The 24,613-nt window shown below is 39.3% G+C and overlaps 1 protein-coding gene across 1 annotated transcript in view; it reads right to left on the reverse strand.

Annotated features, from left to right (window-relative positions):
* The window catches only part of LOC128736670 (pikachurin), a 145,494-nt gene that overhangs the window by 38,031 nt on the left and 82,850 nt on the right, over positions 1-24,613 (reverse strand). Inside the window, exon 10 of the mRNA XM_053831159.1 lies at positions 20,427-20,566. Coding sequence (XP_053687134.1) covers positions 20,427-20,566 — 140 coding nt within the window. The remainder of the gene's footprint in view (positions 1-20,426; positions 20,567-24,613) is intronic.

Genomic DNA, 24,613 nt, shown 5'->3' on the forward strand with positions numbered 1-24,613 from the left:
CTACGAATGTTCAACGCCTCCTCGATACTGAACCCAACGACGTTAAAATCCTCGCCTCAAGCACTAGGTACCAATAGGAACAGTGTGCAATATTGAAACACTCGACAGCTGGATCGCAACGGGACGAAATATCCCAAACCTCTTGAGCCTCCTCCAAGCCATCATAGTCGGTAGTGTCTGTGTTAAGAGCCGAATCCTTCACCACCGCCCGGCTAGAAAGGATGCATATTACACTGCCTGCCTGCCTGCTCTCCGGCCCAGTGCTACGGGAGCATAATTTACCGGTTGCCAGCCTTACGACGGATGGACGGGAAGAATGGAAAAAGCAGGATGCCCGGCAGTGGCGACGGCGGCGGCGGCGGCGAGAAGTCGTTAAACTATTGCATCCTGTGGGAGAGGCCCTGTCCCTCTAGTCGTTAGTTACTACTGCTAGGTGCCAGAAGCAGTGAAAATTGTACGCATTATGGGCATTTCTGGCGGTGGTGAGGGCGATGGCGCTTGGTGAATTTAATGGGAAGGAAAAAAGGTTTCACCAGTTTTGTTAAAGTGTTTCAAGCAAGGAGCTGTCAAGATTGTGTCGTTACTGTCGTACGGTGGTTGGTTGTTTGACTGTTTTAAAATAGGAATCTGCCCCAAAATAGAAGTAAATTCATTAGGTGGTTTGTTGATTTCTACCAAGATGCAATTCCAAACAGTAAAATTCTATTTGATCTGAATGACAAAACTCGTCCGGTTATTATCATCACCTTGAAATTCAAAGCAATTCCTTTATCACAATAGGTTTTTACTGGTTGGGCCAATCCTCTGTGATTCCAGAGTTCCACAATTTTGCAAACAGCAATTTTTCAAGCAAATGCCAGGCTGCGTTATTGGCTTAAGAGCCATCAAATCCATCATCAAATGTGAATACAAATTAGCTTAGGAGTGTAGCACAACCTCAAGGGAACCTTCTCGGTAGAACAAAGTTTCATTATTTTAGGTGTCTCTGCACACTTCGGAATAGAGGCTAATGAGCTTGCTGACTACCAAGCAAGCCAAAGCTTGACTCAGCAGTTTATTGATCCCGCACCGCTTCTGGGTTCCACATTATCCACCGTAAAAGACGATTTAGTGACTTAGGAAAAGTTAGAAATAACATCCCGTTGGTCAAGTTAAGCAAAAGACAATTTCAAAAACTGTCGCAGGGGTTGTTAGAATCCGTTTCAAGAATTCCTCTTCACTGTACTCGGTTCTGGACACTCCCAAGTCGGCCATCTAGTACGTTAGGCCCCTCTATTCCTTGTGCCATATCGGCAGGATTCTTGAGGAGAACGGATTTCACTGCATGGTCGTCCGGCATCATTGCGACATGGCCGGCCCAGCGCAGTCTCAACTTTTTCCAGGTTTACGATGGGAATCTCTCCAAGTGGTGCCTGCAACTCGTGGTTCATACGCCTCCGCCACTCTTTGCTATCCGTTTGTACTCTGCCAAAAATAGTCCGCAACAACTTTCGTTCAAATAAGGCTAGTGCACGTATGTCTTCCGTAAGCAAAGTTACTGACTCAAGTCCGTAGAGGACTACCGGCTGGATTAGCGTTTTGTACATCATCAGCTTTGTGCGGTGGCGTATGCTCCTTGATCGAAGCGTCTTGCGGAAGGAAAAATGGGCCCGATTCCCAGCTTGAACGTGAGTTCTCCTTACTCGTATTATTGTCGGCGGTGACTAGAGATCCCAAATATACGAACTCGTCAACCACTTCCAGTTCATCGTCGTCAATAGTCACTGTCCGTGGAAGGCAAAAAACATATGTCCAGATATGTTTGTTTCCGTCCTAAGATATACCCATGTAACCGAATCTGTCTTGCCTCCGCTATCCCAAGGTTTCTAGTAATGATATCGGGGTCGTCTGTGAAGGCTAGGAGAATATTAAACCAAATCGAGATCGAACCCTCAGCAGTGCGCTCAAAGCTATCGACCTCGAGGGCACGTAATGATTGGTTTGACGGGATTGCTAACAAGCAATGGAGAGGAAAAGAAACTATTTAAGCACGAAAAAGAGTTTGGCCAAGTATCGACGAACGCGGAAAGAGTTGACAAGAAAGTTAGTCTAGGAGTGCCTATAAACGAAGAGATCCGGCGATTAATCGGTCAGCTGAAGTATAATAGACCCGCCGGAAAGGACCGACACCTGGCAGAACTTCCAAAAATGGCCAAGAACCAACGGCACTTCACTGGATGATTTTAAGGATTTGGAGTGGATGGAAGGTGTGGTCTGTCCCATCTACAAAAAGGGCGTTTGGCTAGATTGCTGTAATTACCGCGGCATTACGCCGGTCAACGCTGCCTACAAGGTACACTCCCAGATTTTGCTGCGTCGTCTATCACCAATAGCAATAGAATGCATAGAGCAATATTAGGCGGGGCTTTATGGGGGCCCGTGCTACTACCGATCAAATCTTTGTTCTCCGACAAATCCTCCAGAAATCCAGAGTCCAACGTGCCCACGCCAGCCGGTGGATACAGACTGAGGCCTAATATGTGTAGAGACGAGGAGGGAAACCTGGACCCAAACGAGCGAGGTGGTCGTCAGGTGGAAGCAGGTCTTCGATGAGCATCTCTACGGCGTTATAACAGAAGGAGACACAATGGAAGTTACGAGTGCCTACAAAGAAATAGCATCGCTTCTACCAGATACATTGATACATTTGCCATGCTTCTCGAAAAATTGAGCAGTTGTGGGTCCGCTTGCAATGCTCCGATTACAGCTTGGTTCGATCCATGGATTCCCTAGCTAGGACGAAACAGAGTGCTATATAGCTTCCTAGTGTTGCTTTAATGACCCTGCTTTACCTATTTTTTCGCTTTTTCCCTTCACGCCTTATTCCCGTTCTATATGGAACTCAAAATCCTTATTTTGATACTTCTACCGTCGCTATCGTCGATTGTGAAGAACTACCGTTATAAAAAATAAAAGAAAAAGAAGAAAAACTGGCATACAAAATAGAAAAATCGTGACACAATGGAAAGGAAAACGGGACGTAAAAGGAGTAAAAAGAGGAGATAAAATGGCAGAAAAAAGAAAAAAACGAAGCCAAAAGAGGACACTGTACAGAAAAAAGGGAGAACGGAAGAGAAACGAAGAAAAATATGAGGCACGAAGGAAAGACGATAACGATAAACGAGAAAGGAAATGAGAACAAACTAAACAGAAAAGAAATAAAACGGACAAAAATTGGAAAAATGGGATGAAAAAGGAGCCAAAGAAAAGATAAAAACACGGAAGCAAGAGCAAAAATTAAGTTACGAGAACAACAATAGAGAGAAATGAAGAGGAAAAAAATGAAAATTGATAAACGAAAAACGGAACGGTGCGGGACATAATTAGTGAAAATACGGTTCCGAAGGAAAGGAAAGACTGGAAGGAAAAAGACATACAACGAAAAAGTAAATAGAAAAACATGAAATTCATGACTGAAAAAGGCGAAAAGCGGGACAGGAGAAGAGGAGAAATAAGAAATAGTTGACAAAAGAAAAAAAAACGATTGAGAAAAGGAGAGAAAACTAGCCAGGTAGAAGAAAGAGGGTACAGGAAAAGAAAGAAACGCAAATTAAAAAAGAGAAAACGAAACAACAACCAAATTGGAAAAGAAAGATGAGATACGGTTGGAGTAAACGAAGAAAACAAAAAGAGATCAAACGAGAAACTGACAAAGACAAAATAGGAATGGGAAATGGGAAAGGGATTGAAAAATGGGACGATTAAAGAAAAAGAGCTAAGAAAAGGAAAAATGGATCAAAGAAAAGGTAGAACTGTAGAGAATAAAAACGACAAACGAGAGAGAAAAAGGAAAATCGGAGCGTAAAGGAAAAAAGGGCGTCAAAAATAGAGTAAACATGACGAACAAAACGAAAGCATCTAAAAGAAGTTAAATGGCACAGATGAAGACGAAAAACGGAAAGAAACCGGGTTAGAAAAAAATGAATACTAGAAGCGAAAAAAGGAAAACGCGAAAGAAAATTACAAAACAATGAGTGAAAAACAGAACCGAAAATAAGGAATAATGAGACAGCTAACGGAACTATGAAATTGAAAAAATATAAAAAAGGAAACGAATAAAAGAGTAATGATGAAAGGAAACAGAAAAGTGCAAGCAAATACCAAGAAAACGATTCGGAAAAGGAGAAAACTGGAACAAAAAGTGGAAAACATGGGACTAGAAAAGAGAAAAAAGGAAGAGAAAAGAGGTACAATGTGCGAGAGAGTAACACTATATAATATTCCTAATTTTAAGTAAAGATTTGTGTCTAATTTCGTGCCCATGTTCAAGTTCATGTCTAATTTAATGTCCAATATCAAGTTGAATTTCAATCTGAAGCACAATTCTATTTTAAGCCCAATTCCGCATCTAATTTAACTTCAATTTTAAGCCATATTTAAACTCTAATTCTATGTCCAATTCATAATAAAACTAGCCGATTGCCCGATCTAGCTCGTGGCCCCTTTATCTCTCAGTCACTTGTACATCTGTTATTACAACGAAAATTCCCATAATGCAAGAAACAAAACCCTTTTTCTTCATTTGAATGTGTCTACTCCCTTTGTCAGTTCCCTTCCTGATGTCTCCCAGTCACTTGTAAATCTGTTTTCTTCTCGATAACCCCTATCAATCAACACAAAGCTTTTTTTATGTTTTTGAACCTCCCCTTGTTGATCGTCGCTCTATTTTTCCTTTCAGAAATCCAGCCACTACTACAACTGCTATCGTTTCGAATGCAAGAGAAACGCACTCCTTTACCCATTTGTACCTTTCTACCCCTTGTAAGAGACCGTCTTCCTCTTTTGTCAACACCACTGCGCTAAATCTTTTATGTCAAAAGACAATAACAAATGCCATTTGATCAAGATCCGTCCCGACGTTCGCAATTATGGCGGAACATTGATTCATAGTCACGTTCTTCGTTCCCCCCTCTGTAGGCTCCTTCCCAATCAGTTCCCTCTTTTGTCGTGTAGCTAATTATGCATCGGTTTGCTCTATAAAAGTCCCCATAACGGAAACGAAACAATGGTTTTTTTCATATATCCCTACACGGTGCACAATAGTCTAAAAGGGCGAAAAGTGGAACTTTTTTCCTAGTGCCTCTTGTTTTCATTTTATCATTTATGGTCTTTGACACTTTTGTTTGTTTGAAAATCCCCCTTAATCTAATACTGTCAAAAGTTAGTCATCGCTTACTATAATGAAAATACAAAAAATAACTTATTTGTGTTAGGAAATATAGACACATGATTTCTTCGGCAAAGTTATAGAAAATATGAAGGTAAACTATTTTATTAAAGCAATGACATTTCTATCTCTATCGAGTACAGAGCTGTAGAGCATTTTCCTAGAAAATTCTTTGAAAATTAGTTTTTCATACTTAGCTTAATTTGGTTGTATTTTACAGGAATATATGGTTCTAGGTGATTATTGAAGGACTAAAAATACACGTTTTTGCAGAAGATTGCAAATCTCTAGGACCTTTCCTTACAAAGTTATCGCAGCTTTATTTTTCCTTAACATCACGAGCCAAAAGCGATGTGTTGCCTTGCCGTACTCTCATTTGGGTTGTTGGAGACAAGTGGAACCCATACAAGTTTATAGCACTCGACTTAAGCTTTAAAATGAAGTGCTGATTTCATAAATCCGCTTGCCCCATTTTACCCCATGGGCTCGCGAAGCTATGGAAATTTAAAGCTAAAATATGCGATAACTCAGCAAGTAAAGGTCCAAGAGATTTGCGGACTTCTGCAAAAACGTGTATTTTGAGAGCTTCAATAATTGCTTAGAACATTATATTCTTGTAAAATGCTACTAACGAAAGCTAAGGATAAAAAACCAATTTTTAAAGAAGTTTCAAAAAAATATGCCTTATAGTTCAGCACTCGATAAAGATAGAAATTTTATTGTCTCAGCAAAGTTACTTGTTTTTACAATATTTATAACTTTGCTGAAGAAACTATGTTTATTTTTCCTAACACAAAAAAGTTATTTTTTTATTTTCATTATAGTAAGCAACGACGAACTTTTGACAGTTTTATATTAAGGGAGATATTCATACAAACAAAAGTGCTGAAGACCATAAATGATTTTAAATGAAAGCAAAATAAACACTGGGGAAAAAGTTCCGCTTTTTGCCCTTTTGGACCACTTGCGGTAGAATTCCATCTTCTATCACAGTCTAAATGCAAGAGAAACACAAGCCTCTTTACTTATTTGAGTGATGCAAATGTATAGAGCGAAAGAGGGATTGATAGATCATTCAGTTGACTATTTTTGAGAACGACAGACGTGAAGTAAAGTTCGGAATAAATAGGGTCACGGCACCTCCTTCTTTTCTAGTTTGGGACCCCTTCTTTTTGTTAACTGCCCTGCACTGATTATTTTGCGTTAATGAACGTATGTGCCAAGCTTAATAAAAAACGGTCCATGCGTTTCGGAGTTATGGCGGAGCATACATTCATCTTCACGTTCTTCGTCCTCCATCTTGTTGGCACCCTGACAGCGGTCAGCTCCCGCTTCTATCGCATAGGCTATTATGCATCTGTTTACTCTTTGGAACCCCACCTAATAAAAGAAAAACAAAGCCGTTTTTCATATATTCCTTTTTGGTTGATACCCCTTCCCACCATCTTGTCTCTCAGCCCCTTATGCAACTGCAATCGGTCTAAATGCAAGTGAAACGCAACCCCTTTTAGTTACTTATTTGGACCTCCATCCCTTGTTAGGGACCCCCTGTTTTGTCAACCCTCCAATGCTGATACCCTTATGTCAAGGGACATGTGTGCCATGTTTGATGAAGAATCGTGCAGACGTTTCGATACTATTGCCTTCCCACTGTTAGGGACCACTCCCTTTTATAAACCCTTCTAATGATTTCCTTTCCTGCAGAAACATATGTGCCAAGTTTGGTGGAGAACGGTCAAGGCGTTCTGGAGTTATAGCGGAACATACAAACAAACAAACTCACGCTCACTTTTATATACACTCAAGTACTTTTTTTACACGGTTTGGTTTTTCGATTATTAGGAACGGGGCAACTTGGGAACCATTCATTTAATTCTCAATACATTTGGGAGAGCCCGACATTCGTCATTCGTCATTCAAATGGTTCCTAAGTTGCACTGTTCTTGAGTAATCGAAAAAAACAAACCGTGTAAAAAAAGACTTGAGTGTATACAGATTTGAATTCCAATTCCAAGTCTAATCTCAAGTTTAGTTGACGTCGAATTTAGGGGCCGTGCACTAATTACGTAAGGCATTATGGGGGGAGGGGGGGTTCCGCGAAATCTTACAAAATCTTATTTGGGGGGGAGGGGGGCTTAATCATTTCTTACGTAAGATTTTCTCACACGAAAAAATTATGAAAAAGTCACATTTTTAATAGCAACTTATGTTATTTGTTACAAAAATTTTTAAATTGATGAGGTAAGTTGTGAAGTGTCGAAATCTTTCATGCTGCAAGGAAATGCATAGCAACCTGCTGAGTATTTTAGCCTTGTCCACTCAAGGAAATAGCAGTTGGCCTACTTGTTCCAGAGTCTCTGATGTCATCGGTTTATGCTATTATTTATAATTTAATAGGACAATTATAATTCATAGGACAATTTGGGTCTAAATGAATACTTAAAAGTTACTTAATTGTTAGTATTTACATTGTCAAGTGCACGAATACGTTAGCGGTAAATGCGTGATAGTTCGTCAAAAATAAAAAGGTCAGCAAAGCAGTTGAATTGTCTGATCATGGAAGCGATGGGAGAGTTGGCAGCATATTGCGTTGAATAGGAGTCTTCCTGTAGAATCATTCTGGCACAGAGAACAGACTACCAGGTAATTAACAAAAAGTGTGTAAAAGGTTTTTATGTAATCTACGAGTAATCCTTCAATAAAGCACCCCTCGAGCAGTAAGTGGCAAACTAAATCTTGATGTCGCTGCCATCGCTGCTATGTAACTCCAGCACAAAGAAATATTGATAAAGGTACATGGATATTTTATGATGCGTTTGGCAAACTATTTCTGGAGGGCGCTACCGACAGATTTTACACACAAAAAATCGATTACTTCCTTCGAGCCTGTTAATCTGTTCTCTGTGATTCTGGGTCGTAAGACTCTTGAAGGTGCGTAGAGTCCGATTTGCGATAGGATGTCCGGTGCATCATATTCGCCAGTTAAAAGCTTGCAGCCAAACAACGATTGCGAAACCTCTCTACGTCGACTTAGCGTGCTTAAACCCAACAGACGACAGCGGTCTTCGTACGGTGTTAAGTTTTGCTGATCTCTCCACGGAAGGTGACGAAGTGCATGTCGCACAAATTTTCGCTGTACGTTTTCCAGTCTGGCGGACCAGACAAACTCGTGCGGGTTCCAAACGATGCTCGCAAATTCCAGCGTTGACCGTACAATAGAGCAATAGAGAGCTTTGAAGCAGATCGGGTCATTGAATTCACCAGCAATCTTAAATATGAACCCAAGACTACGATTGGACTTGTCAACGATGGCAGAAATGTGGGACTTCATGGTGAGTTTCTCGTCAAGTAATACTCCAAGGTCCTTCACCTGTTCTACCCTATTCAATTTTGATCCGGAAATTTCGTAATCGAACTCTATTGCGCTTCTAGTGCGATGGAAACTGATGACGCAACATTTCTCCCCACTCAATAACAATTGATTCCTTACGCACCAGTCACTTAACATGTCCAGAAGCTTCTGCAACATTCTGCAGTCCTCGATTCTTCTGACTTCAAGATAGATCTTCAGATCATCAGCGAAGAAAAGCCTTCCATCTTCATTGAGTAGTAACGCTGCATCATTTATGTAGATACAGAATAGCAATGGTCCCAAATTGCTACCCTGTGGCACACCAGAACCATTTGTAAACGCGGCAGGCCGGCAGTTGCCAAGTTGTACGAAGAGTTGCCTATCCGTAAGGTAAGTTTCCAACCATCTGCACAATCTTGTGGTACACCCAAGTTTCTCCAACTTGCTTAAAAGAATAGTATGATTAACGGTATTAAAAGCGGCCTTCAAATCAGTATAAACTGTATCCACTTGCGCTTTGGCGCTCATACTATTTATGCAGAACTATGTGAAATTCACCAAATTCGTTTCTACAGATTGCCCGGGATCATTCCAACATATTTCGTTGCAATTTCCTATCTCAATCCCGCAAGGCAGCCGCAATCCCTTATGATATCACGAGAAATATTTTTGTTTAAAAGTAGCTTACACAATTAATGTATAGCTGTACCAATGGAACAAGTGCTTGATAAGCTACTATACAACAAAAATGTTTCTTGGGATATACTGTTCTTCTGTTCCCAAATATCTTGCCTGCCGTATGTGGCCAGAGTGGGGTCAGTATTTTGCTTCAAAGGAAACCGCGGTCATTACAGATCTGTACATTAGACGCAACGCAGTGCCAATTCCAACATAAGACCATGTCGCGTGTCATCTAGAAGAGGCAAAGAAGTTCTTTGTATACTACTTGACGAGGATACGTTTTCAGACGATTTAGATTGGATCAATGCGAATTAAGTGAACGCTAGTGAGTTTCTGAGCATACACCAACATTTATTGACAACCTCAATGCTGAAATACGTTCTGTTCGTGAGGGGGCCATTAAGGGATTTACAATAGATAATTGATATTATTTGTTTTTTGTTATGAATTTGTTTGAACTTTGGTTTTTATGAACTTGTTTGAACTTTGTTGACTGTTTCAACATTCTTTCAATGTCTATCTTTTTAAATAAAACTTGAATTTTGATGTTTCAAAAAATCTTACTAAGAATTTGTACGGGGGGGAGGGGGGATTGGCCAAAATCTTACAAAATCTTATATAGGGGGGAGGGGGGGTTCAAAAATGAAGAAAAAGGCCTTACGTAATTATTGCACGGTCCCTTACGTCCAATTTCAATTCCGATTTAAAGTTCAATTTCAAGCATAATTTAAAATCTAATTCGAAGTCCAATTTCAACTTTAACTTCAAATCCACTGAGCTGGAAATTGGAGTTAAATTGGATTTGAATATGGTATGATTCGGACATTAAATTAGACAAAAAACGGACTTCAAAGAAAATTTGAAATTTTTATTTGAAATTAGATTTGAAATTCTACTTGAAATTGGAATTAAATTAGACTTGGAAGTGGACTTGAACACTTCCAAGTCTAATTTAATTCCAATTTCAAGTAGAATTTCAAATCTAATTTCAAATAAAAATTTCAAATTTTCTTTGAAGTCCGTTTTTTGTCTAATTTAATGTCCGAATCATACCATATTCAAATCCAATTTAACTCCAATTTCCAGCTCAATTTGAAATTAAGCTTCAAGCCCAAATTAGTCCAAATTCAAGTTTAACTTAATACCCAATTCCAACTCCAATTTTAACTCTAATTTCTAGTCAAATTTCCACTTTGATTTAAATTCCATTTGCATTCGAAAGTTGTGAGTTTTTAACTAAACGGCTTGTATTTTTGTGATAACACTAGTTAACAAAATAAAACAAAAAGCGTGAACTCAGTAAGCTGAAGGTGATTTTTCATGTGAAATTGGTCGCTGAATCCGAAAATGTGGTCAGAAAGAAAGTGCATGCACATAAATACAAATTTCTCCGGCTGCGGTGCACCAATTTTTAAACTCTTTTTTTCATATTAAAGAGGAGAAAATTTGCTATCGATTAGTTGAACTTCATTTTTCCGTAAGAATAATAGTACTGTAGATATTTGAGAATTTGTTCACAACAAAACAAAAAAGAATGCATTTTTTTGGAATAATTTCAACTTTATCAAAGGTTTTAGACAAGATTAACACGTTTCAAAAATTCATTCATTCAAGGCCGATAAAATCATGGGGTTAATGATAACAATCGGTTGAAAATTGTTGAAGTTATGACCATTTTACTAAAACAGCAATATAATTAGTAATAGATTCGCTGTCCTACTCGATTTTTCTGGGCCAAAACATTCTTCTGAAAGGTCGGGTGCCCCACCTTATAGTATAGATTATAGGTCTGGGTACGCTAATAGTAAACATAATTGTGGAGCAAGAGAGACTTCCACAAAAGTATGATTTATTTCTGATTGTCGCGTCCAATGGTGCAACCATCAAACCAGAGAAAATCTTTCCATTAGTGCGTTATATCAAGTGTCTAAACGTTACTCCTATCTCCTGTGTCAAGTGTCAGCTCGGTAAAGTGCATCGATAAACTTTTCTTCGTCCAGCTGTCGACTCAACTTTGCTTCGCCTTAAACTTTATTTTCACTCTAACTATCCCACCTTAGTCCATGCAGAATGGAAAAATCAATAAAGCTTATGCCATTGAATGGCAAACTGGATATTGCTTGACATTACAGATCACTTTCAAACTGCATGAAAATAGATTCAATATTTCGGACCAGTCACATCGGTATCACAGAGATAGATAAATAATACGACTAAAATTAGCACTAACCAGCACTGGGATGGGACTTGAAATCGAACCCTGCATTATCAATTTGGGGCTATTTTCCCTCCCCTCTTCTCTCTAGCGTCGGGTGACTCTGCCAAAAGCAAGCGGATCCTAAGTTTTTCAACTATCATTACCCGCAACGTCTATCAGAGCAGCGGTGTCATTCTTTATTCCACCCTGAACAGCGGTAGAAAATGATGCCATCAGATAATAAAAGATGGCGTCAATAAATTGTTGGGAGTTGTTTCGGGGGAAGAAAACAGGAGGAGACAATGGGACTGGTGACATTAATCCTTTTGCCGGTCGGTAAGATTTTTTTTTCGTGGTGGAAAACTACTTCCAACTCGTGTTGTCCGGGTGGTGGTGGCGATGATGATGATGATGATGATGCTGGTCGAAATGTGTGGCATGTGTTGTGGAACCGCAAAAAATGTATGCCTCGACGACCTCGTTGCCCGTACACCCGAACGAGACGAACGAGCGGAACGCAGGCAAGCGTGGCTGGATGAACAAAAATTTAATTAAACTTTTTAGCTAGCATTAAAAATTTAATTTAGAGTTCGTAATTGGATTACATTCGACACTAGCATGCGGGGCCGGTTCGTATCATATTCGTAACATATTAATATTGTTTTTACTGGATGGGGGAACATTCTCAGCCATTACCGGAATTGCTGAGTTAATTGATTGTCAAAATATTTACCCAAAATAGAGCTCGTCTTTATTGACATCCAGTGTATTTCGTATAAAAGTTAAATTAGTTCCCGTAGTGTAGTGAAGTGTCAGTTTTCAATTATGTTTAATTTGCTTATCATTAACAGTGGAGCAGCATTTGAATTTGCATCAAAACTGTTCCTAAAATAAATTACAAAAGTTGAGCTTTGCTTTCCCTAATGACGCCACGTAGAATATAAACAACTTGTGCGGAAACAAGTGGAAAGATAAGAAGAGATAAAGATCTCGCCGTCTAGCCTTGCGGCTAATAAATGATTCAGCTGAGTGTTCCTCTTCTTCTCCAGAAACGACGTTCGGCCTAATGCGTAAAATAAACTGCTTTTTTCCTAAACTCATGATAATATCGATGTTTATTTAAGTTTAATGAGTTTTTCCCACCAAGCTTCCCCACCGACGGGCACAATAAATCGGACTAGCGACCGCAAAGTGCTGGATGCTGGTTGTGCTTCCTTGTGATTCCTGCCATACGGAGGCGGGTGTCTTTCTTGTGATCTGCTCCCACCGACAAGTTGCGATCCATCAGGACAACGCCGCGCCGCGCTGGGGGAACAAAGTGCGGCGGAAACGTTTCGCGGAAAGTTCGCCTCTATTTTCGTTCCCGCGCGCGGTGTCTGTGGGAATGGAAATTTATTTAATTTTCGTGATGGTTTTCATCCGACACAGCTCGCTCAGCTCGCTGGCATTGGCAGAACCCACCGACAGGAAGCTTGATGGTATGCATTTGTCCATGCTTCACCGGTCAGCTCCATTTTCCGAGTAACAGCGAGATGCGCCGCAGACAGCAGCCAATTGCACTTTCTTTTTGTTTTCTTTCTTACCCATTCTGGCTTTCTTTTCACGGCAAGTAGCACTTAATGCCCGGGCAGAAAGCTTTCATTTAAAAATGCAAATGAAACTTTAACAGCACATGGCGTGGATAGGATATTACTTCTCTTACTCGGCGTTTCGGACGAAACACTTTCGTCCGCGCGGTAGGGCCATTGTGGAGCACTTAAAAATGCCCTCGTTCTACTTTCGCTGTGGTTTAGTATTTATTTTACTCCGAAAAGCCGTTCATGATGGAAATCCATTTGTTTCCGCTAAAACTTTTGTGATGGCTAAATTAAAGTAAGATGGAAATAGTGATGAAAAATATCCTATGATCACTAGCGTGGCCAGACATAAACAAAAAGTGCGGCGCTCGACCTTTCAGAAGAATATTTGGCCTGGTAAAATAGTAATCCCAGAAAGGGGATTCTATTTTTACTTATCACAAAAATACCGGACGAATAGATTGGAAGCTTTGGACTCTTGAATATAATTGAATTTCAAAGCAAGGTTGGCTACCTTTTTTCATTTTTTTCCTTTATGGACTCATCACTGCGACCAGTATCATTGATCTATTGTGATATCGCTCGGGTGTTTGCTGTATAACTCGAACTGCATTTATTTTTGCTATAATCGCCATTGATTGAGTGATATGCTTATTGAATTTTATGCATGCTTATGTATAATTGGGTACCCTTCCTTCAATGCTTTTCTCTACTTTACCCACCTCGTTCCACATGACAGCACGCAGTCCCCAATTATAGCCATCCCTGGCGTGACAAAACCAGTGCATTTTACTATAAGGGTCTCATTTTTGCACTGTCAATAGGCCATATCGGGATAATATAAATATTCAGCATGAAGGAAGGGTGATAAGGGGCCTGAGAATAAACTCATGCTAAACTCACTTTGACATCGCCTGACAATGGCCTGATTCTACTAAGATTTGAGCCCATGACCATTCGCTTGTCAAAGCAGACTCGGTAACCTTGCGGCTACAGAGCCCCCCACTTTTATTCATTTGCTCTGCGGTTTTCCTTTTTTATTTCCCGGTTTTCTTTTGCTCTTTCGTTTTGCTTTTTATGTATAGTAAGTACTATTTATTTTCTTCTTTTACTGCCAAATTTTTCCATTTTGTGTTCAATCTTACTCTTTTGCTATCTAGTTTGTCCACTTTTTTTCGATTTTCTCGTGGCCACCATTGATTTTTACAGCCCTTTGCTATTCTTTTCTGCTCCATTTTTCGCATTTTTTTATTTCCGGTTTCATTGTTCCGTTTTTCTACTTATTCTGTTCTATTTCTTTTTATTTTCAGTCCTGTTTTCCCTCTTGTTATTCATTCGTTTTTTGTTATTTTATTCCCGTTTTCCGTTTTTTCTCCTCTGCCTCTCTTTTTTCGTTGCCAGCTTTGCACTTTTTCTCTTTCTTTTAATCTGCTTTCCTTTTCGGTTTTTGCATGCTCCGTCATCTTTGTACGTTCTGTTTTTCCTCTTTTCGATGCGTGGCTTTTCCTTTTTTCCAGTCACGTCTATTCTGTTTTAGGCTCCCGGTTTTTCTTTTTATCTACCATTTTTCGTCTTTTGCCTTTTACCTATCTTGTTTTACAATTTTCTTTGATCCATTTTTCAAATTTTTCTTTTTTTCTCGCATTCTTTTGCATTTTTTCGTTGCGTATGCAATCTTTTTCTTTTTATTTCGTTTGACCTCCTTTTTTCCTCGTGTCTTCTATTCCCCACGTTATTCTTTTGTACCCCGCTTTCGTATTGTGTCTCACTGTTCCGTTTTTCTTCATTTCCCGTCGCTTTTTTCTCATTTTCAGTTCTGTTTTTCAAACATTTTTTGTTTCCCATCTTTTCGTTCCCCTTCTCGTTTTGCGTTCCCAGTTTTGAACTTTTTCTGACTCATTTTTCCTCTTTTCTTTCTCGTTTTTCGTCTTTGTCTGTTCCGTTTTCCCTCCTTTCGATGCTTCGTTTTTCCTTTTTTCCTGCTGCGTTCATTTCGTTTTAGGCTGCTTTTTTCTTCTTTACTCTCCAAATTTCCTTTTTTATCTCTCACTTTTCATATTTTTTCGCTACCATTTTACGTTTTTAGTTGTATTTTTTCTCTTTTCTTTTTTTCTGTCGCCTTTTTTCGTTCCGTGCCCAATTTTTCTCTATATAAATATATAAGCCAGTTTAACCCCTTTTTCCATTTCTCTCGTGTCCTCCCATGTTTTGTCTTTTTCTCTGCATTTTACCATTTGGATTTTCCTTTTCTGTCGCATTTCGTCGTGTCGTGGTTAATCTTTTTCTTTTTCTATCTCGTTTGACCACTTTTTTTTTTGGTTTCCTAGTGACCATTATCGGGTTTTCACTCCTTCGCTATCCCATTCTGCTCCGTTTACGTATTTTGTCACTCACTGTTTCATTGTTCCGTTTTTCTTCATTATTTCTATCCCGTTTTGTCTCATTCCAGTCTTGTTTTTCACTCATTTTTTTATATTTTCCTTTTGCCGTCTTTACGCTTCAATTTTTTCGTTCCTTGTTTTGCAACTCTTTTTATCCCCATTACTTCTCATTTTTCGTCTTTGTCCGTTCCGTCTTCGCTCTTTTCGATGCCTCGTTTTTCTCTCTTTTCTGTCACGTTTATTCTGTTTTTTTATCGTTTACTCCTCGGTTTTCCTCTTTTATCTCCCATTTTTTTTTCTTTTTCTTTCCCGTTTTACCTCTTTCTATGGTCCATTTTTCCTGTCTATCTTTTCTTCTTTTTTTGTCTCATTTTCCCGTTTCGTTCCCCTTCTTATATCTATTTCACCACTTTTTCCGTTTTCCTCGTGCCTTCTATTGATTTTTGCACTTCTAGGCTATTATTTTTTACTTCGTTTTTCATATTTTTTCGTTTTAGTTTTCATTGGTTGGTTGTTTTTCGTTTCCTGTCTGTTTTTTCTGTTTTTTTAATTTAATTTCTTTTCTACTAGTTTTTCACACGCTTTTTTATAACTATCCATCTTCCGTTTTTTGTCTTTCTTACCCTTTTTCGTTCCCACTTTTTCTAAATCCTTTCCTTCTCGGGGCTCGTATTTGTGCGTTCATTTTTCCTCTCTTTAATGCCACGTTTTTTTAGTTTCGTGTCCAATCTTTCTCAATATAAATATATTTAACCCCTTTTTCCATTTCTCTCGTGTTCTCAATTGGAATTTTCACTCCCTGGCTGTTCGTTTTGCTCCGTTTTCCGTATTTTTCCGTTCCTTGTTACTGTGTTCCGTTTTCATTATTTGCTTTTCTTCGTTTTCTTTTCTTTTCGGTCACGTTTATTCTAATTTTGGCTGCTTTTTCTCATTAGATTTCCGATTCTTCTTTTTTATCTCCCCTGTTTTGTCTTTTTTTCTGCCATTTTGCTATTTCCTTTAGTCCAGTTTTTTTTTCTTTTCTTCCTTTTCTGTCGCACTTTATCGTGTCGTGGGTAATTTTTTTCTTTTTCTTTCTCGTTTGACTCCTTTTTTTGGTTTCCTAGTGACTATTATCGGTTTTCCACTCCTTCGCTATTCTATTCTGCTCCGTTTACGTATTTTGCTATTCCCTGTTTCATTGTTCCGTTTTTCTTCATTATTTCTATCCCGTTTTTTTTTTTCATTTCAGTCCTGTTTTTCACTCATTTTTTGATATTTTCCTTTTTCCGTCTTTACGCACCCTTTTTCTCGTTTCGTTCCCAGTTTTGCAACTCTTTTTATCCTCATTACTTCTCATTTTTCGTCTTCATCCGTTCCGTTTTCGCTCTTTTCGATGCCTTGCTTTTCTTTCTTTTCTGTCACGTTTATTCTGTTTTTGGCTATCTTTTTATCGTTTGCTCTTCGGTTTTCCCTTTTCATTTCCCATTTTTTGCCTTTTTCTTTCCCGTTTTACCTCTTTCTATGGTCATTTTCTGTCTGTTTTTTCTAATTTAATTTCTTTTCTCCTTGTTTTTCACACGTTTTTTAATAACTATCCGTCTTTTGTATTTCTTACTCTTTTTTCGTTCCCACTTTTTCTAAATCCTTTCCTTCTCGTGGTTCGTATTTGTCCGTTCATTTTTTCTCTCTTTGATGCCACGTTTTTTCTTCTTTTCTACCATGTTTATTTTGTTTTTGGCCATTTGCTCTCCGGTTTTCTATTTTTCTCTCCCGAGAAAAAAACTTCTTCTTTGGTCCACTATTCCTGTTTTTATTGTCTTCTTTTTCTGTCACATTTACCGTGTCGCGTCCTCTTCCTCTTTTTATTTTTTTGGTCTCTTTTTTCCGTTTTCTTCGTTCCGGTTTTCTTTATTTCCTGCCCATTTTTTCTTATTGTCATTGCTATTTTTTCCTTCGTTTTTCACTCATTTCTTGTTCTTTTCTATTTCCCGTCTTTTCATTACCTTTTTCTTTTTTCATTCCCTGTTTTGCACATTTCTTAACTCTTTTTATCTCCTTTTGTTTTCCTTTTTTCCTCTTTTCGATGCCTCATTTTTCCTTCTTTTCGGTCCCGTTTATTCTGTTTTTGATCGCCTTTTCCTGTTTGCTTTTCGGCTTTATTTATTCCTCATCCTTCCTGCTCCCGTCTTACTTTTTTCTTTGTTTGTCCCATTGACCCATTCTGTGTCCCATATTTCTCTTATCATTTTCTGCGTTTTCCTCTATCGGTTTTTCAACCCCCTCGCTTCTTTTCCCGTTTTGTTTCGTTCCTTTTCTTGTATCGCTGTTCCTCTTTTCTCTCACATTTTTCCTATTTCCGTTCTTCCTTCATTTGTCTCGTTTTTCCTCGCTGTACTCTTTTTCTTTTCCTATCCTGTTTTTCGTACTTTTTAATTCTGATCCGACTTTCTTTTCTCTTTTCTGCTTCGTTTTCAATATTTTTCTTTCGTTTTTCCTCGTTCATTTTTCATCTTTTTTCTGTTTCATCTTTATTTATTTTTTCTGTCCCAGCTTCTTCATTCCTTGTTTTTCTATCTTGTTTTTCGTTTTGAACTGTTCCGTTCTTCTATTCTTATTATGAACTGGTGTTCCTCCTGCTCTCGTATTTTCTACTTTCTTTTCCTCTTTTTCATCCCGTTCCCCAATCTCTGTGCCTAGTTTTTCTTTCTCGTTTTTTTTGTTTTCCCTTCGGTTCTGTGTTTTTCCTGTCCAGTCTCCTCTTTTGCTCCGTGAACCTTCATTTTCTCTCTCGATTTATTCATTTCTCGTTCATTTTTTTTATTTGTGTCCCGTTTTGTCTACCATTCTCTCTCTCTCCCTCTCTCTCTCTCTCTTTCATTTTCCCCTTGTGTTTCACTTTTTTCTTCCTTGCTTTTTTTTCTGGAAAGTAGTAGGACGCAAACTATCTCCAGATTCAACGGTAATCCATTTGTAAACAGTCTAAGGATTACAACTGTTTGTTCTACGTTGTTTGACCCTTGAAATATGATTTTCTGAAGTAGGTAAATCATCAGGAAAACTGAGTTTTTAGGCCATAACTCAGGAAAAATAAAAAATGTTATCATCAATTTTATCGTTGAAGGATTAGAAATTGGCAAAGAAGAAAAATATAATTCGAAAAATTTTCACGAGACAGAACATAAATTTCCAATATTTCTCTGGAGGTTTCCACCATCACTTGACCTAAAATTAGTAACAAATATAGATTGGTTGTAAATTGAACTTGAAATTGGATTTGCAATCGGACTTGAAGTTGAACTTGGATGGATTTAATATTTGACATGAAATCACGTTGGACTTTCAACCCAAGTTGAAATTGTATTCGGAATTGGACTTAAAACTAAATTTAAAATTGTATTGCGGATTTTCGGCTTTCCAGTCAGTTTTATATTGAAATTTTCCTTCCGTTGGCAATTAACGATTAGACAAGAAAATGTAACCATAGTAAGTAGAAGTCAAAATATGTTTTTATGTTCAATGTGTTAAAGTTTTATCCTGTTATTAAAATAAATACACTATTGCAGTTACCTTTGAAAAAGGCCAAAAACAAAGGCCGTAACGTCAGGCGGTATAAAAAAACCGTTTTCAATATAAAACTGACTGGAAAGCCGAAAATTCGCAATACAATATATGTACCTCAGTCGATCTTGACAGCTAAATTTAAAATTTTGCAAGGAATTAGACATGAAGACCCAATTATTAGGAAGACTGGCCTCTCTGTTATTTTTTCATATAAACGCCATGCGTCAGCATCAGCGACGCTTCTATTTACAGAGGTGGTAAATTTTACATGAGTTTTAATAAGCTCACCATTCTGTATTGGTGTTTGTTTGAGTATGTTGGCATGGCACTCACACAGATGCATCCACGATTCCAAGGACCAGCTTGGCCGGCAGAGCGAGTTACCATCAGTGTCTCCCGAACATTGGCAGACCTGCCAGCCTTCTTGTTATGGGAACTTCGCTTAAAACTAACTTTATAACTGGACTAATAACTAAAACTAAATTTCTAAATTTCTAAATTACTGTATTAGTCCAGTAATTACTAAACTAAATAAGTAAATTTTTACGTAATAATTTAAAAAATATGGAGTTACATAAAATATTTGCTTTATATAAAATTTTGAAGAAAAGGAGGAGCACGTGCTCCAGTGTGCTTGAACCTGGGTACGCCAGTGCCTATGACTAAATTTACTGGCAGAGTTCCTACTGGCAGAGGCAGAGTTATTTTACTAGCACAAATGTGAGAAGAAATAGAAAGACTACTGATAAAATCTAAATTAATTTTATGTGAAGAAATTTCTGTTGTACAAAATTCAACGGTCAATGTTCCCCCCATTCAACGTGCCATAGTTGACGACGATAATGTCATCTATATTCCCGCGCCCATCCATTCCACTTCAATCGTTCCTGTGTATTGTGTGGGTGTGGGTGTGTCACTGATTAACCCCATTGAAAACCACCAGCCCACGATTGATAGTGGATCATGGCAGCCATTCGTGAACCGCTCTGATGAGCTTGCATCCTAATTATTCTTCCAAACGTTCACAACGGAACGCTGCGCTGGCTGGCTGGCTGGCTGCTACGGAGAACAGGATACGAACCTACTTCAGTATCCAGATGAAATTCGGGGCCAGTTATCTGTATGGCCTGTTTACATTCAAGGATGCTCATCAGAGCTCTAATTACAGCAATGTGCAAACGTTCGGTATAAACAAACCGGTATTCGATAGTCCCAAATACACCGACGGTATCCCTGTTTTTCGTGCAATGTTTTCAAGCATAGCTCTATTACCTTGTTTTAAAAATTCACTTTGAAATTGGTGAACACGATCATCCACATGCAACCTGCACAGAAGATGAGTTATTCGGAAACATTCATTTTTTGTTCTCTCTAGTAAATCCCAACCTCAACAGGCACCGAATATTGAAGTACGATCAACAGAGTCCCACCAAAAACCCGATAAACAATATTGAACCGTTCTATATACGATAATAAAACATGTACGTACCTGACAGTCGCTGGCCCGCTGCCCAAATCGAAGGTGAACTCCACGAAGCCCATGTTGAGGCACAGCGAGATATAGTCACCGTACTCGTGATGGCCGCTGTACAGCAGTAGCCCATCTTCCTGCAGTGGTTTGATGATTATCTGCCCTCGGGATGAATTGATGGCCCCCAGTCGACGGTAGCCGGCAGGCGATGCATACGTGTTTGATGTGTGAATATGGCAGGGAAAAGAAACCCCGGATGGAAGGAGTATATCGATTTCGATTCCATCGCCCGAGCACCCATTTCGATACAGGGCATGGAGCAATCGCGAGCCAAATATTCGAGGCAGGTCCAATCATACGGCACATTTTCCGTCCATTTGCGGTGATGACAAACACGTGGATGGGGGGAGAAAAAGGAAAAACAAACCATAATGATATATTGTCAGTTCATGTTTGATTTTCATGTAGTAAGTAGGAGGAATGAATGAGTTTCGAAAAATGAGTTATTTATTGACCATATGATCGAATTTTCCACGGATGCGCAGACCGGTGGTAATGTTTCGTCAGCAGGGATGAACGTTTTTCGGGAAAGCAATAAAATTTGATGCACTCGATTATGCTGAATGGGTTTTCGGGCACGTGGTAACGTTGTTCGGAGCGAAACGAAACCATACAACGGCTGAACTTACTGAATTTGTTTGTGATTTTTCTCATTTTCTTAGTAAAAGTTGGTTCTTCTTCATTATTATTATTGTTCCCAGAATATAACTTAATAATATTTTCACTCTGATAGGCTTAATAGGATAAATTAATTATAATAAGAAATCCGAGACATTAGTTTGCTTAAATGTAGCGAAAAAGGTAATCATAACGACTTTTACAGATTTAAAATGCGATTGGCGAAAATGATTTCGATTATCGCAATGATGCTGTAGACTTAAAATCTTCTTTGTTTTATTACCGATTTGCATGCAACAGCCTAGTTATAAAGCAATCGCTGCAGATTGGAGTAGTAAGCAAAATAAAAGTACAAAATCTGCTTGACCGACTAAGTAAAAGTTATCAGTTTCATTCCCGCTCAATAAGCATAATCTTTATACTATCCTGTAGAACATTGGAGAAGGTTGGTCACGATACATTCGTTAACGGTACTACTGGAACCCAAAACTGATAATTTATATATTTTATCTAGATCTAGATCTAGATTTCTGGATTTTCTATACGAACTCTTGAATGGACGGTTCGATATATTTTGTTTGAAGGGTACTCCATGATATTTGCTATCGTTTCTACCAGGCTCTCAAATTGGTCGTATTCGATTTTTTGGATAATAATGCAAAAAATGTATCAATGTGCAAGTTTTTTTTAAGATGATATCTTGATGGATATCGAACCTATCTGAACACTCTGAAATATCCGTCACCGGTACTACCTGCAGTAGTAGACGAATTGGTTCAACACAGGGAACAGGGAACCCAGTCTAGAGGCTTGACAACCGCTCTTGGTCCTATTCCGAGTTAGGGAGTTAGCATGCTGATCAAAACGCTGATAGGATGCTGTCAAAACGAGTTAGTGCCGTTTAAAGTGCTGTAGCTAACAATGTACCACTAAGATCGATAGCAGTGAGACCATGATTATGGTATACTGGCTACGGTAAGAATTAATGTGGACACGGCGTGGATGAATGAATCAGATTCGATGCCATGGGCTGTCGGTCGTGACATGGGCTAACAATGCTCGGCAACTTAGGTGGTAAGATTGCATTTTTGGCATGAGCCCCAGATTCCTCACATGATGAGGTAGTTGCGCACAGTTGACAATTCCTGACGCCTGGTTTTGGCTCGAGTTCTCAGGAAGGATCCGGATTAAACCTTAGATGAACTTACTGCTTGTATAGATAACCATGGGATCACAACAAGGCGACTACGGACTACCAGTGGAGGTAGCGAAACGAAAGAGGGATCCAATACCAACGCAAGAAATCCAAAAAGCTTTTCACAAGAATCATGGCCGAATTCGGTATTCGTAAGAAGTACCGGTACCAGTACCGTACAGCCTTTAAAGGAGCAGAAGCAGGCCATAGTACAGTGCTACTTAGTAGAGATGGTCGGGTAGCGGAAAATTTGCCCGAAACCCGCACCCGTACCCGTACCCGCCGGGTTCGGGTATTGAAAAAAAATAATTTGCGGGTTCGGGTCGGGTACGGGTTCTCAATATTTGTTTTTGAAACCGGGTACGGGTCGGGTCGGGTATCTCTATTGACCACATTTAACACTAAAGATGGTCGGGTACCCGGGCCCGTCCCGTACCCGTTGGGTTGCGGTCGGGTTCGGGTATCAAAAATAATAAACGTGCGGGTTCGGGTCGGGTACGGGTTTTCAATTTTTTTCTTGATCGGGTACGGGTCGGGTTCGGGTATTCAAATTTTCATACCCGACCATCTCTACTACTTAGTCAAATGCTTACGCCAAAGGGGCGGTTGACCACAATCCTGAGGAGGAAAAAGCGTCACGATAGGACAGAGATCGTAAAGAGGTAGAACAACTCCGGGCTAATGACACGTGATAGTTCTGGAAGAAGGGGAACTAGTCTCGTAAAAGATACACTCTGAAACCTGATAATATCAGGTCCACCAAGACGAAGAGTGAATTCTGATGGACAGGTGAAATCAATTCTTCATTTCTATGTCGATATAACAGAAAGAGACGGTATGGAAGTTAACCTAGGAAAGCCTATCAAACTACACACTTAAAACAAATGCCGAAGTCAGCAAAATTTTGCCGAGATTTGGAAAATTTTTTATGATGCCAAACGTTAGAAAAGATCCGAAAACGTCGATTTGCAAAACTGAAATTTTCACCGAACGCTCGGCTGTCCAAATCTCGGCAAATTTTACTGATATTTTTTGAAACGATGGTTCTACAATTGATGAAGGGACGGTAGGGAAAGAAATGAAAATTTTTATGGTGAAGGTGGGGAAGAGCGGAAAGGAAGGGGGGGGGGGGGGTATTGGTAGCTATGCTTGACAAGTAGTCATTTTGACTCCTACCTTTTGTCCAATACTGGAAGGTGCATGAGTCAAACCAAGCTGTAATCTGAGATTATAACCGGATTCCGGATGGTTTGACTCATGCACCTTCCAGTATTGGACAAAAGGTAGGAGTCAAAATGACTACTTGTCAAGCATAGCTACCAACACCCCCCCCCCTTCCTTTCCGCTCTTCCCCACCTTCACCATAAAAATTTTCATTTCTTTCCCTACCGTCCCTTCATCAATTGTAGAACCATCGTTTCAAAAAATATTAATATATATGTATGACCGCATTTCAAGGTCAAGACTAAAAACTTGAGATTAGTCTATTACATAGGAACGGGGCCTTCCCTCGAAAACCCGCGCCGAGAAACGCGGCTAACACAAGCTGACAGACGAACAACGTCACGTGCAGTACCTTGCAAGTCGTAAGGGCCGGCATAGTGTCGTCGTCCTGAAAGTAAAACAGTAGTTAGATTAAAACTTCTCGCTCGGTGGTAATCCGCAATTGATGTAGGAAGCGGCACAATATGTGTCGATAACCCAACCAAACGCGTCGCTATTCTTGAGAAGTGGATTTTGCGGTCTCCTTTTGTCCAGCGCCTCTATGGTTCAAAGGTACAAGTACCAGCGAACCACATGCCCTGGCGGGTGTTGTGGGTTCGAATCCGGTTATAATCTCAGATTACAGCTTGGTTTGACTCATGCACCTTCCAGTATTGGACAAAAGGTAGGAGTCAAAATGACTACTTGTCAAGCATAGCTACCAATACCCCCCCCCCTTCCTTTCCGCTCTTCCCCACCTTCACCATAAAAATTTTCATTTCTTTCCCTACCGTCCCTTCATCAATTGTAGAACCATCGTTTCAAAAAATATTAATATATATGTATGACCGCATTTCAAGGTCAAGACTAAAAACTTGAGATTAGTCTAAATTTTACTGAGTTTTTTAAGTGTGTACATCAGCGTCGCGGCTCCCTATTTCGAAGAGATCCAACGAGAAATCCGACAGCTGAAAAATAAGAAAGGACCGACTCTCTGCAGAACTATACGAAAAGGGAACAATCTGAGTGGTTGTGCACAAGACACGACCGCATAGGTGACGTAAGACTACGTAAGTACGTAAGTCTCTTTGTAGCGATAGTAGGATGTACACAGAAAAATAATTAAACC

The sequence above is a fragment of the Sabethes cyaneus genome, chromosome 2 (assembly GCF_943734655.1).
Source record: "Sabethes cyaneus chromosome 2, idSabCyanKW18_F2, whole genome shotgun sequence".
Lineage (NCBI taxonomy): Eukaryota > Metazoa > Arthropoda > Insecta > Diptera > Culicidae > Sabethes > Sabethes cyaneus.